Source organism: Alosa alosa, chromosome 2 (genome assembly GCF_017589495.1).
Source record: "Alosa alosa isolate M-15738 ecotype Scorff River chromosome 2, AALO_Geno_1.1, whole genome shotgun sequence".
Lineage (NCBI taxonomy): Eukaryota > Metazoa > Chordata > Actinopteri > Clupeiformes > Clupeidae > Alosa > Alosa alosa.
This window is the reverse complement of record NC_063190.1, coordinates 28,276,815-28,293,424: the sequence shown is the minus strand read 5'-3', so window position 1 is coordinate 28,293,424 and position 16,610 is coordinate 28,276,815. Positions and strand designations below refer to the sequence as shown.

The window sequence follows — 16,610 nt, the reverse complement described above, 5'->3', positions numbered from 1 at the left end:
ACACTCACGCACAGAAATGCATATGGAGGTATTATGTACTTATGAAGGTAGAACTGTCCTAACTCTCATAATGTTGGCTGTAGTTTGGGGTTTAAGTGTGTGGAGTGTTTGCTGTAGCTGATCAGTGCATACATGTAAACCATAAAGGTCCATACCCAGCCATTTCTCACTTTTATTATATGCTATATTTTACGTTTGCTCATCCAGAAAACATCATCTATTTGTCCCCCACTCTCTCTCTTTCTCTCTCTCTATCTCGATCTTTTCCTCTCCTCTCATCCAACTCTGTCTCTTCCTCATGGTGTTCTGCTCATAGATTTGGAGATGGAGACAGTCATACAGCAGGACACAAACATGAACTCAGGTACACACGCACACACACACACACACACACACACACACACACACACACACACACACACACACACAAACACACACACACGTACACACACACACACACACACACGTAAAACACACACACACACATACACACTCCAGTCCCTCCACTCACACACTTTTTGGACACTTATCGGGCATCTATTTCGGCAGAAATGCGCGTGTGCAAGGCTTCATGACACCAACCTTGCTCCAGGTGAGATCACTTGATTGGCAAGATGTATTCTCAACATACCACATTGGCACAATGTATTTACATGGCGACTTTTTACCGCGGAAGGGGCGGGATATGTGTAGACAACTGCCATATTGGCGTTACAAACTAACCCCATGCATTTCTATGGAGGATTTTTTGAGTGCTGTGTCTTCTCATTAGAAAGTCTCTGGCTGCAGTGGCTAGTTAGCTTACTGAGGGAAGATCAATGCATTTGATGGCTGCAGTGGCTAGCTAGCTAACTGATGGAGGATTGATGTTTCTGATGGCTGCAGTGGCTAGTTAGCTTACTGAGGGAAGATCAATGCGTTTGATGGCTGCAGTGGCTAGCTAGATAACTCAGGGAGGATTGATGCTTCTGATGGCTATCGTGGCTAGTTAGCTTACTGAGGGAACATTAATGATTCTGATGGCTGCAGTGGCCTGTTAGCTAACTGAGGAAGGAATGATGCTTCTGATGGCTGCAGTGGCTAGTTAGCTAACTGAGGGAGGAATGATGCTTATGATGGCTGCAGTGGCTAGTTAGATAACTGAGGGAGGATTGATTGATGCTTCTGATGGCTGCAGTGGCTAGTTAGCTAACTGAGGGAGGAATGATGCTTATGATGGCTGCAGTGGCTAGTTAGCTAACTGAGGGAGGATTGATTAATGCTTCTGATGGCTGCAGTGGCTAGTTAGCTAACTGAGGGAGGATTAATGCTTCTGATGGCTGCAGTGGCTAGACTGCCACAATGGCATTCATCCATGGGCAAACTCTTTACAAAGCACAAAATACCAGACTTAAAGCCTCTTTCTCTCTCTCTCTCTCTCACACTCAAACACGAACACACACACACGCACATACTGAGAACCATGGCGTGGTGTATATGTTCCGTCTGTGGATTTTGGTCGCTATGACATTCCATATTGATTATAACCATTTCAGCATTCCATGATTTTCCAGCCAGCAAACGGTGAATTGTTCCATTTGGACCAGAAGCTTGGAACCTGAGCTGTGTGTGTGTTTGTGTGTGTGTGTGTGTGTGTGTGAGAGAGAGAGAGCAGGCGGGGGTGGGGGACAGACAGAGAGAAATAGAGAGAGAGAGAGAGTTTGTGAGCAGGCTTACTGTGGATTTGGGCTGAGAGACGAAAGGTATTTGCCGACAGACTGACTTTAGTTAGCGAGCGAGCGAGAGAGAAAGAGAGAGAGAGAGAAAGAGAGAGAGACGGCTCTTTAGTGTAGGGCTGTCCTGAGCTGCCATCCTGGAGGGAATTTGCAACTTTGTCAGATAGACGTTTCTTTTCCTCCTCGGCTCGTCGTGTGATGCGTCCGCGCTTAACTCTGGGCTTGCTTTAGGAAGAGTGTGTGTGAACTGGTGGAAGCGTTCGGGTAAGGACATGATTCATGAAGGTAAACACACACACACACATACTGGCTCTAACTGGGTAAAAAAGCTCCAAGTCGCTGCTTGGACTTGTATGTCTCTCCCTCTCTCTTGAAGTCCTTCATGCCTCAAAACCAGCTGTTACTACACAACGCAGTGGAGACAGAGATGACACGTGTGTGTGTGTGTGTATGTGTGTGTGTGTTTTGTGTGTGCGCGTGAGAAGAGAACGTGTGTGAGTGAGACTTTCATATGCACTGTTTTTCTTTGTCACACACACACACACACACACACAAACACACACACTGAGTTTCACATGTTTAACCCATCTTAACTGTTATGATAGCCGTCTCTGGCTCCAGTCAAGCTGACATACGTACACACACAGAGACACACACACATTTTCTCACACACTTTCTCCTTGGCGACCCTCAGCCTTCACATATTTCTGAAGGAACAGCTGCTGTAATTGGAGGGAGAAGGAATTTTATATCGGAACATTTTTTTTTCTACCTCAAGTAGGTCAGATCTCCCTGCAGATCTACACAGCTGCTATCTTACTTCATACACACACACACACACACACACACACATACACACACAAAAGAAAGACTTATTTGTGTGCCTTTCATTTTCTTGCATGCTATTAGCATCCCTTTTACTGCAGGAAAAAGTGTGTGTGTTTGTTAAAAGTCTGTGTGTGTTTGTGAAAAGTGTTTGTGTTTGTTAAAAGTTTGTGTGTGTTTGTGAAAAGTGTTTGTGTTTGTTAAAAGTTTGTGTGTTAGTGAAAAGTTTGAGTGTGTTTGCTAATTGTTGGTGAATGTTTGCTAAAATGTCAATGTGTGTTTGTGAGCAGGCTTTTTGTTAAAAGTTTGTGTGTTTGTGAAAAGTTTGTGTTTTTGTTAAAAGTTTGAGTGTGTTTGCTAATTGTTGGTGTGTGTTTGCTAAAATGTTAATGTGTGTTTGCTATAGCTTGTCAAAGCATTGAGTGTGTGTGTGCTGGCCATGGGTCTCTGCATATATGACGGACTGAGCCAGATGATCATGTTTCTGAGAACCTGTTGGTCTTCACGTCAAACTAATCAATAACTTCCTGAGTGTGTGTTTTTGTGTGTGTGTGTGTGTGTGTGTGTGTGTGTGTGTGTGTGTGTGTGTGTGTGTGTGTGTGTGTGTGTGTGTGTGTGTGTGTGGCGCTAGGGTGCAGTATATGCCCTAGTCTGTAGGATGCGTAGATGCTGCTTGGGTATCTTTGGTCATTTGCTGGTGGGGTGATATAAGGTGCGTCTAGGCACATCTGGGATTGTGAGCTGTGTGTGTGTGTGTGTGTGTGTGTGTGTGTGTCTGGTTTCCGCAGGAAAAAGGAAGTTCATTCTTTACATTTCCACTTCATCATACAGAAAAATTGTGTCTGTGCATTTGACTGTCCACCACTTGAACTTGAAACCACCACATAAAATTCCTGTGTGTGTGTTTAGTGTCTAAGAAGCACGGGAAGCTGATCACGTTCCTGCGCACCTTCATGAAGTCTCGGCCCAGCAAGCAGAAGCTCAAGCAGAGGGGCATCCTAAAGGAGAGGGTGTTCGCCTGCGACCTGGGGGAACACCTGCTCAACTCAGGACAGGATGGTAAGACACAGACACACACACACACACACACATGAAGGAGAGGGTCTTCCTTCGCCTGCGACCTGGGATAGCACCTCCCCAACTCAGGACAGGATGGTAAAAAACACACACACACACACACACACACACACACACATATGAAGGAGAGGGTGTTCGCCTGCGACCTGGGGGAACACCTGCTCAACTCAGGACAGGATGATAAAACACACACACACATACACACACACACACACACACACAAATACACACATATGAGAGAACATCTAGTCAACTGTGTCCATGTGTATGTTTTTGTTTAGATGATCGAGTGTGTGTTGCTTATAGATGAACAAGTGTGTTGTTGTAGATGAATGAGTGTGTGTTGTCATAATAGATGAACAATTGCGTGTTGTAGATGAATGAGTGTGTGTTGTGGTAACTTGTGTGATCAATTGTTAGATTCCCTCTGATACATTTATTTACATTTACATATATATGTGTGTGTGTGTGTGTGTGTGTGTACAGTTCCTCAGGTGCTTCGAAGTTGTGCAGAGTTCATCGAGAAACATGGCATTGTGGATGGGATCTACAGGCTATCTGGAATTGCATCAAATATCCAGAAGTTACGGTGAGACTCACACACGCTCGCTCTCAGATTTAGACACACACACGCTACAAGCGCGCGCACGCACACACACACACACACACACACACACACACACACACACACACACACACACACACACACACACACACACACACACACACACACTCCAACCACTCCACACTTGTTCCACTATAAAAGTTGTGTGTGTGTGTGTGTGTGTGTGTGTGTGCGCATGTCTGTGATCAGGCATGAGTTTGACTCCGAGCTGATCCCAGACCTGACTAAAGAGATTTACATCCAGGACATCCACTGTGTGGGGTCCCTCTGTAAGCTCTACTTCAGAGAACTGCCCAACCCGCTGCTCACGTACCAGCTCTACGACAAGTTCTCCGTAAGTCTCTGTGTATGTTTATGTTTCTGTTCTTTGTAAGTCTTTCTCTCTGTGTGTGTGTGTATGTTTATGTTTCTGTTCTTTGTAAGTCTCTCTCTGTGTGTGTGTGTGTGTATGTTTATGTTTCTGTGCGTTCGCATTCACATGCACCTGCGGTAGATTTCTTGTTTTCTTTGGTGGAAGTATACATAAGGAATCTTTTGTGTTGTTTACCTTTGTTTGGATTCAGGTGTATTTAATTCAATTTATTTAGTTAGTTACACTCATTAGGATTCATTCTGATGTGATTCACTCATTAGGATTCATTCTGATGTGAATCATTCATTAGGATTCATTCTGATATGATTCATTCATTAGGATTCATTCTGATGTGATTCACTCATTTGGATTAGTTCTGATGTGATTCACTTTTGATCTCTCTCCTCTTCTCTCTCAGGAGGCTGTTTCCGCAGCAACAGATGATGAACGTCTCATCAAAATTCATGATGTCATTCAACAGTTACCACCCCCACACTATAGGTACACACACACACACACACAACACACACACACACAGCACTTACAGAGTTAGCAGTATAGCAGAGAAGATGAATGGTATTGGTATAGGTATTGAATGAATGTACATTACAATGCTCTTCTCTCTCTTTCTGCCTGTGTGTGTGTGTGCGCGCGCGTTTATGTGTGTAGGACGTTGGAGTTCTTGATGAAGCATCTGTCCAGGTTAGCCACCTTCAGCTCCATCACCAACATGCACGCCAAGAACTTGGCCATCGTCTGGGCTCCCAACCTGCTCAGGTAACTTACCTGCCTGTGTATATGTGTGTGTGTGTGTGTGTGAGAGAGAGAGAGTGCATCTTTCTGTGTGTCTGTGTATGTCTGTCTGTTCTGTGTGTGCCTGACCCTTAATGTCCTTATGAGCCATCTGTGTGTGTGTGTGTGTGGTCCCCCCAGGTCTCGCCAGATTGAGTCGGCATGTTTTGGGGGTCCTGCTGCCTTCATGGAGGTGAGGATCCAGTCTGTGGTGGTGGAGTTCATCCTCAGCCACGTGGACATGCTCTTCGGACCCAAACTCACAGGTACACAAACACGCGCACACACACACAAGTACACACACACACAAGTACACACACAGATACACAAACTCTCACACACACACGCACACACACACACACAAGTACACACACAGATGCACAAACTCTCACACACACACACACACACACACACAAGTACACACACACAAGTACACACACACACACGCACACACACACACACACAAGTACACACACAGAGACACAAACTCTCACACACACACAACACACACACACACAAGTACACAAACAGATACACAAACTCTCACACACACACACACACACAAGTACACACACACAAGCAAGTAGATAAACAGAACAGAGTGACAGAGTGAAGGAATCATCTTTGTTCTTCTGAGGCCTTTACTGGTTCCTGATTCTCTCCCTGTGTGTGTGTAAATGTATCCTGTTCTATCTATCTATTTATCTATCTGTCTGTCTGTCTGTCTGTCTATCTATCTATCTGTCTGTCTATCTATCTATCTATGTATCTATCTATCCATCCATCTATTGGTCTATCAATATGTCTATCTATCTAATCTATTTATCTGTGTAAATGGACATGTCCTGTGCTGTGTGCTGCCCCCTGCAGGCCAGAGTGGGGTGTCGCGGCCCAAGTCGGTGCTGGGTGGGGGCTGGTGTGCGTCGGCGCGGCTGCTGTCCCTGGAGGAGGCCCAGGCGCGGACACAGGCCCAGATCTGCAGCCCCATCACCCCCCACAGCCGCTACATCGAGGTGGGAGAGGGGCCCGCCGCGCTGCTCGGCAAGTTCCACACCGTCATCGACTTCCCCACCCGACAGGTCAGAGCATGCACACACACACGCACGCACACACGCACACACACACGCACGCACGCACACACACACACACCATCACAAACACTAACACACACACTCACCATCACACACACACACACACACACAAACACACATACACAGTCACTGTCACTTACATGGCCATGGCCGTCGTTGCCCCTTGCGTTGGCCGTGATGCCTCTTTAAATATCGGAGGTTCACAGGCCACTGGGCCCTGCATGACCACTTCCTCCTTCTCTCCACATTCTGCATTGTATCTGACTGATGCAACGAAATGGTAGTTTAGTGATGGCCCAAAAATGATGAAATTCCAGGCCTGCTCTCCACACACTCTTCCACACACTCTTCCACACACTCCCCACACACACTCAATTTAAATGTTTCAATTTAATTTCACTTATAGAGCGCCAAAACATTACACATGTCTCATGGCGCTTTACAGGGTGTTAAAACATTCAGAGAGAGCCCATGAGTAACAGGGGCGAGGAAAAACTCCCTAGAATTGGAGATACATAGAGGACGAAACCTCGAGCAGATCCACGACTCAAGGGCACTCCCCACACACACTCTCACACACACACTTTCACAGACTCCGAGCGATGAGTGTTTGCTTCTCCTCCTACAGGAAGCGGCAGCCCATCAAATCCAGGAAGTCTCCAGTGGGTAGCTGGCGCTCCTTCTTTAGCCTGGGGAAGTCCTCTTCATCCTCATCCTCCTCTTCATCATCCACAATCAACAAGAGGAAGCTGAGACGCAACCCCAGCGAGCCTACGGAACTCAAGTCTATGGCTCTCACAGGTGACCGACCACACACACACACACACACACACACACACACACACACACACACACACACACACACACACACACACACACACACACACACACAAACCCTATGGAACTCAAGTCTATGGCTCTCACAGGTGAACACACACATACACACATACACGCACACACAGAGACACACACACAAATGTGGGTTCAAGTCAATGGCTCTTACAGGTGGAGAACACACACACACACACACACACACAAACCCTATGGAACTCAGGTCTATGGCTCTCACAAGTGACCACACACACACACACACACACACACACACACACACACACACACACACAAACTCTACGGAACACAAGTCTATGGCTCTCACAGGTGAACACACACATACATACACACACACGCATTTTCAGCTTTCTTTTACATTATTGGTTAAAAAATGAAATGGCACAACCCAGAAAAAGATTATTTACAATTTATTTAAAATTGTCTTAATGGCAAAGACCACACCCAATTCAAGCGAGCACTTAATTTTTCTGGGCTTTTCAAAGAACATCTCTAAGGCTCTTTGGTAATTGAATTGAATTGTGGGGGGACCATTAATGCTGACACGCATGCACGTAGCCAGATGCTCTCCTTGTAGTCTATTTCTCAGTCCCAAAACAACAAACCCACGTATAAAAAAGTTACCATACAACTCACTCACAATTAACTCGAAAAAGACCTAGGCTACTTGATTGAAGTGCGACCGTTCGTCTCACCGTCAAGAGAACGCTGAAGTTATGAGAACACGTCTTTCTGATAAGAGAATGTAGGCTCCTATATGTCTAATGCCGTAAACGTAGAAAAGGTCTGTTTGTGATAGCCTATTATATCTAAGTGGACAGAATTTAGGCTATACGTATATGCCAACATATGCTCATATTTCCTTTAACTATCAGACAGTTTAAACAGGCCTAGACTGTGTTAAGCCTAGCTTTCCCATGCAAACATTACATATAGCCCCACGCTTAACGTTACAAGTCTAGGCTACAATTAACGTTAAGACCATACACCTTGTAGCACATTGGTTTACTCTATTGCATTACTTACGTTTTAATAATTTGTCGTTGAATGTTGATGGAGGCTCATCTTTGGGAAATCAGCTCTCTGGATAAAATTGTCAGCCGGAGCAAGAGTTCTCAGAGTTGACGACACGGGGGTAAATCCAATCAGCAGAAAACCGCATCACAACAGTAGGCTAAATCGCAACAAACTTTTTTTTTTCCCCATGTTAAATTCATTTCGGTAATCATGAATTGGTTTCTTTTTTTATTTGATGTAGGCTAGAGAGGAGGATGCATGTTTCACATTAGTGTCAATGTGTCAAAGCAGGCTTTGGATCAGAGGAATTGCTCAAGCTTAACATATGGCATAGGCTACGTTTAATTCACGGCATACAAACAGCTTCGTGATGAAATATAACTAATATGATTTTTATTGTCACCAGGCCTATAAGTAGGCTATTTATTGTGTAACCTACAAGTGAACGATGACACCATAGGCTACACTGTGGCGGAGCAAGACCCCATCAGTCGGATAGCTAAACAATGTAACCGTGTTCAGAACGTAGGCTAGCCATATGGGCTGCAGACTTGTCTTTGGGCTTGTAATCACCTGACACATCATGCCGATAAATGTCCTGAATAATGAGAGGCTAAGGCGCGGATTTGATGCACTTAACTTACTCAAGACTTTCAGAAAACAACCGAGATGACGTTGGCGTTGTGCTTTTACAGTGTGTTAAGTGAATCTCGTGATATTATGTTGCAGCGGCGCTGAAAATCCAGCGGCTGTGCCGCTGTTAAATACATTGTAGGGGAAACACTGCACGCACACACAGAGACACACACACAAATGTGGGTTCAAGTCAATGGCTCTTACAGGTGGAGGACACAGAAACAGACACACACGCACACACAAACACACACACACACACACACACACACATAAACCCCAGCAAGCCCAAGTCAATGGCTTTTACAGGTGAAGATCACACACACACACACACACACACACCAGTAAGCCCAAGTCAATGGCTCTTACAGGTGGATATCACACACATACACACATACACACACACAATCCCCAATGAGGTCAGCAAGCTCAAGATAATGGTTATTACAGTTGAATACATACACACATGTACTTGCACGTGCACACACATACACACACACACACAGATAAACCCAGCAAGTGGCTCTTGCAGGTGGAGATCTCTATCACACACACACACACACACACACACACACACACATTAATGATCTTAAATCTGCTGTTTGTTTCGCAGGAGGCCGAGGGGAGACTGGGACTCTGCGCTCAGCCAAAAGTGAAGAGTCTCTCACGTCTCTGCACAACGTAGAAGGTGCATCTCTTTCTCTCTCTCTCTCTCACACACATACACACACACACACATAATCTGTGTTTGCTGTTTATATGAATATGTTGGTATGTGATGAGTGAGTTTAAACTGTGCTTGCGGTGTGTGTGTTGTTGTTTTGATGAGTCTAAGCTGTATTTTGCGCTCTGTGTTTCGTGCTGTGTGTGTGTTTGTGTGTGTGTGTGTGTTTGTGTGTGTGTGTTAAAGGTGAGAGTAAGATGTACCGGCCTCGACGCCCACGCTCCAGCAGCGATGCCCTGTCCTCGTCCTTTGGCGCCGACCTGTTGGCCGGTCAGCAGCACTGCGCCTCCTATGACAACCTGTGCAACGCCGCTCAGCCCGGCCACCACCACCACGAGCACGACGACAGTGACCAGGACGACCGGCCCATCTTCTGCGTGCCCGCCCTCATCTCCTCGCCCCCCATCGCCATGGAGACAGACCTGGAGCTGATGCCGCCAGAGGTTGGCATGGCGACGCTGGACTTTGACCCCATGTCCTTTGGACTGGGCTCCCCGTTGATGAGTGACCGGGAGACGGCGCTCCTCTCCTCGGCAACGGAGGACAGGATGGAGGATGAGCAGTTCAGCGCTGCCCAGCAGAGTCCAGATAGGAGCTACAGCGCAGCTGGTGTGTGTCCGACAGACCTGCCCTCACACACACGCACGCACACAGAGACACACAAGCACACACACACACACATACACACACACACAACTTTAGGTCATTGCCATTCTGGCCATCTGGTCTGATACTCATTTAAATAAAGATTACTTTATGAAGGGTCAAGGTTGTGTGTGTGTGTGTGTGTGTGCATTAGATATATAAGCAGTGGTATAGGATAGGACAAGGTATCGAAACTCTACGGAAATGTGTGTGTATTGTATTGTATATATACTCTTTTGATACCGTGAGGGAAATTTGGTCTCTGCATTTATCCCAGTCTGTGAATTAGTGAAACACACTGAGCACACACTAGTCCCGGCGCAGTGAGCTGCCTGCAACAACAGCGGCGCTCAGGGAACAGTGAGGGGTTAGGTGCCCTGCTCAAGGGCATTTCAGCCGTGCCTACTGGTCGGGGTTCGAACCGGCAACCCTCCGGTTCCAAGTCCGAAGAGCTAACCAGTAGGCCATGGCTGCTGTGTGTTAATCTTTGTGTGTTTCTCCCCCTCCTCCATTGGCTGCTGTGTGTTAATCTTTGTGTGTTTCTCCCCCTCCTCCATGGCAGAGAGCACCTTTGTCACCGCGCCGTCCCCCTCTGTGGACACCCCACCCCTGTCCCCCCCTCCACGCGTCCGATCGGCGGAGTCGGTCCGAAACGAGCCGGTCAACACTGATCTGGGGTCGGTCCGAAACGAGCCAGTCAGCGCCAAGGTGGAGTCGGTCCAAAACGAGCCAGTCAGCGCCAAGGTGGAGTCGGCCCGAAACGAGCCAGTCAGCGCCAAGGTGGAGTCGGTCCGAAACGAGGCCCTACTACTGGACCTGATGGGCTCACCGCTGCACACTGTCACCATGGAGACCCATTTCATTCAACACCCAGCAGACCTCGACTTTACCAGAGAACTACAGCTCCAGAGTGAGTGACCGACACACACACACACACACACACACACACACACACACACACAACCCCCTCACACACACACACAACCCCCCTCACACACACACACACACAACCCCTCACAGACACACACACACAGCCCCCTCACAGACACACACACACACAGCCCCCTCACAGACACAAACACACACACTCAACTCAGTTACACACACACACGCACACACACATTCAACTTGACCTCGACTTTACCAGAGAACTACAGCTCCAGAGTAAGTGACCGACACACACACACACACACACACACAACCCCTCACAGACATACACACACATACATACACACACACACACACACACACACACACTAAACTCATCATTTACCAGTCACTCCAATCACACCAGATTTTTGTGAGGAATTCTGCATTTCGCCCCCTCATTCACCCTACTCTAGGCTTTTCCAGTAAACAAATGAATGACAGAGAAAATAGCTGGCTGACAGATTAGATTCATGAGCATTTGTTTTCTGTTTTGTATCTTAATTTAATTACCACATGCTAAAAAGCATCTGCTAACAACACTACCCCATTTTTGGTAAGATAACCCAGTGTTGTGTTCGTCCAATATTAACCCAGTGGCTGACAGAAACGATATGCTAATATTACAATACACACGCACACACACTTGCACAGACACACACAGACAGACAGACACACGCACACATACACACACACACACACACACACACACACACACACACACACACTTGCACAGACACACACACTTGCACAGACATACACAGACACACACACACACACACACTTGCACAGACACACACAGACACATTCTCTACTCTCTACTGAAGCGCTTTCAGACATACATGTAAGACCGGAGGTTCAGCCGATGTTAAACGGTGGGGCCGTATATCTGAACGACATAACCGGTCATATGGAAGTCCGAATTTAGCCGGTTGTTCTACTACCCCCCTAGTATTTCCTCCGGACATTATGTAAATGTGCTGTGTCAGGCAATAAGAACATCGCGGTTAAAATTCACACCTGGTGGGGAGGCGTGTTGGTGACGTTTCTTTAGATCGTCCATGTGGTTAGATCTGACTTAAATGCCAGTGTTATGATGGAGGTGGCATAATGCTGTCAGAAAATCCGACCTGGAAAGATACAGACATCCATGACTACTGTCAATGAGGGCATACAACATTTTGATACAGAACACATGAAGGGGAGCGGCAGAAGGCGTTTGTAGCCTACAACTGCATGGCAAGGCCAGAAACAAATTCCAAAGACTGAATCACCATAAGCAGAAGGCTGAAAGGGCAGTAGCTACAGCGGCGTCGTTGGCAATAACAGGAGTATTTAATAATTGTTAGCCATATGGGTTTTCTGTTCATTGATACCTAAGCTGAACTTCGCTGATATTTGTTAAGCATATACTGCCTAGAAAATGAAAGCGAAAGAAAAGCCAACTTTGTTTCCAAGCTCCTTCGTAAATGCAATGAACACATTGGGGAGGATGCTTTTGGAAAAAAATAAAACCATGAAAAAAAAACGAACAACTTCTCTCTTATGTTGGTAGGCTATTTTTTGTTTTGTTTAACTAAAGCGTTGTATGATGGCCTTGCAGTCTTGAGTTAGCCTACTGAATTGGCTGGTAGCCTACAGTTTGTGCATACTGTCTCTCTCCAACACAAACCAGATGTGGGGTTCTATAGTAAAGTAATTCTGGTACATAATGTTTGAAAAACAGATAAATGTGTTTATTGAAGCACACATACAAATTTGTTTGCTTACTTGCCCTAGCCTACTTCAAGTATTAGCTTCGCTGTCGATTTCTCTTCTTTATACATAATGCATAGGCTACACTTTGTAAATAAAAAGCAGCTGTGACAGGCAGACTGACGCGTAAATATTCTCGTCATGTCGCGTCTTGTGAACTCTACAAACCCCCACCTCACTTTCGATAACCACGAATTCTGTAATGTCGCGTGTATGTGGTTCACACACACGTCCGTATAAGGTCAGTAACAGGTCGCAAGGTTGGCATCATATCTGAATCATCTGAAGGGTAGGACCTCCGTTTTGACAAAGCCTCATGTGCTCCGGGTTATATCTGGCGGCTTTTACTTGTCAGTCTGCTGTCTGCATGCTCTTTCTCCTAGTGCTGCATGTCATACATGTGCCTGATCCCGATGCTCTGCCCTCTCCTGACCATGACCCACCAATCTCCACTCCCCTCCTCCTTCCTCCCCCTCTCTCTCTCTCCTTCTCTCCTCCCTCTCTCCTCTCTCCCTTTCTCTCTTCAGCCATCCCTCTCTCTCTATTTCTCTCCTCTCCTTTCTCTGCCTTCCGCCCTCTCTCTGCCTTTTCTCTTTCTCTCTCTCCACTCTCCTTTTATATATATATACTCTCACTCTCTCTCTCTCATCTCTCCCTTTCTCTCTTGCATCCTCCCTCCTCTCACTCTCCTCTCTCCTTCCCTCTTTTCGTTACTCTCTCCTCTCCTCTCTTCTTCCCTCGCTCTCCTCTCTCCTTTACTCTCCTTCCATCTCTCTGTCCTCTCTCCTTCCCTCTCTCTCTCCTCTCTCCTTCCTCTCTCTCTCCTTCCCTCTCCTTTACTCTCTCCTTCCCTCTCTCTCTCTCCTCTCTCCCTCCCTCTCTCTCTCCTCTCTTCTTCCTTCTCTGCTCTCTCCTCTCCGCTCCTCTCTCTGTTTGTCCTCCTGGGCCACCATGGTTCTCTCCTCTGCTCTGAGCTGGCCCCTCGTGCCCGTGGCTAGTAGTTTGCTGGGAGCTGGAGAAACACAGTGGCCCGGCCCAGGCGATCCGCAGCTGTGACACCTCCCCTGTCCCGGCTCGGCGCCCGGCAATGCTGGCTCGCTGGACTGGCCCGTGCCCCCCTCCCTGGCTTCGGAGACCAGCATCACCACGGCAACCCCCACCCCTGCTCCGACCTCTCTGCAGAGGACTCCCAGCTCCGCCTCCCCTGAAAGGCCCGCCCCCCCTGAGCAGATCGACTCTCAGACTGACCCCCCCGACGTCTCAAGGGACGATTGGTACTCCCTGCCGGACCAGCCTGCCTTGCCTCCGCAAAGCGCCACCGCAGCCACTGACATCACTACTTCCGCTCAAGCCACACCTGTCCACCATCAGACCACTCTGCCTGCTGTCACTCAAGTACCGTCTGCTTTCAATGAAGCACCGCCCACTCTCAATCAAACCACTCATGTCATGACCACACTCACTGAGACCACTCCCACACAATCCACACCCACTCATGTGAAGGCCACACCCACTTCATCAGTTCCCGCCTCTCCTCTGTCCAGCCCGGAGCACCAATCAGCAGCAGTGGGCCCTGCCCAAATCTCTACTGTCCCCGCCCCCGTCTTGGAAGACCACGCCCCGCTCCCCTCCGCCTCAGCTGGCCCTTCCTCCTCTGATGTTGCCCCCACCCAGGGCATAACTGCCACACCATGCTCTGCTGTTGCCACAGGCGTATCTGCCCCATCCACCTCTGCTGTTGCCCAGGGCGTAACTGCCTCATCTGCCTCTGCCTTTGCCCAGGGCATAATTTCCCCACCCACCTCTGCTGTTGCCCAGGGCATAATTGCCCCACCCACCTCTGCTGTTGCCCAGGGTGTAATTGCCCCACACACCTTTGCTGTTTGCTTGAGTTAACCAGTTGCCCCTACGCTGCTGTTGCCCGGGCATGATTGCTTACACCTTTGCTGTTGCCCCAGAAGAGGGCGCATTGCCCCACACACGCTGCTGTTGCCCAGGGAATTGTAATTGCCCCAGCTGTCTTACATGCCCTCGCCAGCGGTAAGAAATGAGGGGGTGTGTATCTCCTCCAGGCCCTGAGGTGAGTATTGCTGAGTATTACCACCCCCCTGCAAGATCCTGTTTGCAAACAGTGCGTGCGTGTGTGTGTGTGCGTGTGTGTGTTTGTGGGTGCGTGTGTGTGTGAGAGCGGGGGCCTGTATGTACTCTAGGCCCTGTGGTAAGTCCTACAGCCGCATTAGGTGGCCCACTGGATCCTGTTCATGTGTGAGTGTGTATGTGTGTATGAGTATGGGTGTGTGCTTGTGTAGACTGAATCTCCTGTGATTTAAAAAAATAGATGCTACCGGTCTTACATACTGAAATCAATAATGTGATTCTATTTTGTTTTACCCTAAAAAGGGGTATTGCACTGAGAGCTCTCTCTATATGAGGTATTGTGCTGAGAGCTCTCTCTATATGAGGTATTGGCGGTCAAACATCTAGAAAGTAAGCTAGTGCCATCAACGTGGCCATAAGCTGTGGCCTGAAGCTCTTGTGTTATGTACTGTACGCTAGCCTACATTTCAAAAGGCCCGCTGGTTATGTGTTTTAGGCTGTTTATTGAAAACTGACAGGGAACTCTATACAACCATAAGAATGATCAGTAACATTTATGCGCACATTTACTTGATTTAGAGATTTAAAGTATGCCTGATGAACTGGGTCGCAACACATTTTTATGAAGTGGGTCTTTTTATGAAGTGGGTCTTGGAGCCTGTTGTCCATTACATTAACTGAGGTTATTCTGTGTGTTTTCCAGCTTCAGGCAGCCGCTTCAGGCAGCCGTACTTTATTTGCATAAAGTATTGTTGTGTGGTTAATACATGTAATATACGGGAAATAACTGTATGTAGTGTATATTTGGCCCATTCTGGACTATATGTAACAGGAGTGTGTGTGTGTGTGTTCTGTGTGTGTGTTTTCCAGCCTCAGGTGGCCGTGGCCGTGCCGTCTCTACCTCACGCGCCCCCCTGGGCGTCGGAGCACCCGGTCGCCGTGCTGCAGCCGCAACCGCAGACCCCCCAACCGCAGCCCCGAGCCCCTCTGGGCCCCTCGCTGGACAAGCCCTGGGAGGCCATCAAGCCTGTGCAGCCGTGGCTCGAGAGCGCCCCCTACCACCACCACCAGCAGCTGCAGCAGCAGCAGCAGCAGCAGCCCTCTCCGGCCGGTCCGGCGCCCCCGCCGCCCGTGCGCTCCATCGAGAGCAAGCTGGCCACGGCCACGCTGGGTCGCGACGGCTCCGCCTACCACGCCTTCCTGGAGGACGAGGGCTCGGCGATGACGATGACTATGAGCCACCGCGCTGCCCCGTGGTCGGACCTCGTGTACCCACGGCGCAGGGGTCCCGTCAGCCCCGGCGGCCGGCTACCCGCCAGGCCTCGGGTTTACCCTCACCCTGGGCCGAGCCCGCTGCCCATGAGCTCGCCCGAGATGTGTGTTTCGCCACCATCGGCCCGCGCTCCTACCACCACTCCCTCAAAACCCACCGGCCAACCAGAGCCGAGTACCTGCCCTCCCCCGGCCCCACCCCCTCCCCCGGGCC

At 48.3% G+C, this 16,610-nt stretch overlaps 1 protein-coding gene across 1 annotated transcript in view; it reads left to right on the top strand.

Annotated features, from left to right (window-relative positions):
- arhgap32b (Rho GTPase activating protein 32b) overlaps positions 1 to 16,610 on the top strand; it is a 53,563-nt gene that overhangs the window by 32,908 nt on the left and 4,045 nt on the right. Inside the window, exons 13-27 of the mRNA XM_048229391.1 lie at positions 317 to 364; positions 3,450 to 3,599; positions 4,104 to 4,206; positions 4,432 to 4,576; positions 5,013 to 5,095; positions 5,264 to 5,371; positions 5,528 to 5,652; positions 6,257 to 6,465; positions 7,110 to 7,278; positions 9,590 to 9,664; positions 9,887 to 10,309; positions 10,908 to 11,255; positions 14,026 to 14,111; positions 14,210 to 14,882; positions 15,807 to 16,500. Coding sequence (XP_048085348.1) covers positions 317 to 364; positions 3,450 to 3,599; positions 4,104 to 4,206; positions 4,432 to 4,576; positions 5,013 to 5,095; positions 5,264 to 5,371; positions 5,528 to 5,652; positions 6,257 to 6,465; positions 7,110 to 7,278; positions 9,590 to 9,664; positions 9,887 to 10,309; positions 10,908 to 11,255; positions 14,026 to 14,111; positions 14,210 to 14,882; positions 15,807 to 16,500 — 3,439 coding nt within the window. The remainder of the gene's footprint in view (positions 1 to 316; positions 365 to 3,449; positions 3,600 to 4,103; positions 4,207 to 4,431; positions 4,577 to 5,012; positions 5,096 to 5,263; positions 5,372 to 5,527; positions 5,653 to 6,256; positions 6,466 to 7,109; positions 7,279 to 9,589; positions 9,665 to 9,886; positions 10,310 to 10,907; positions 11,256 to 14,025; positions 14,112 to 14,209; positions 14,883 to 15,806; positions 16,501 to 16,610) is intronic.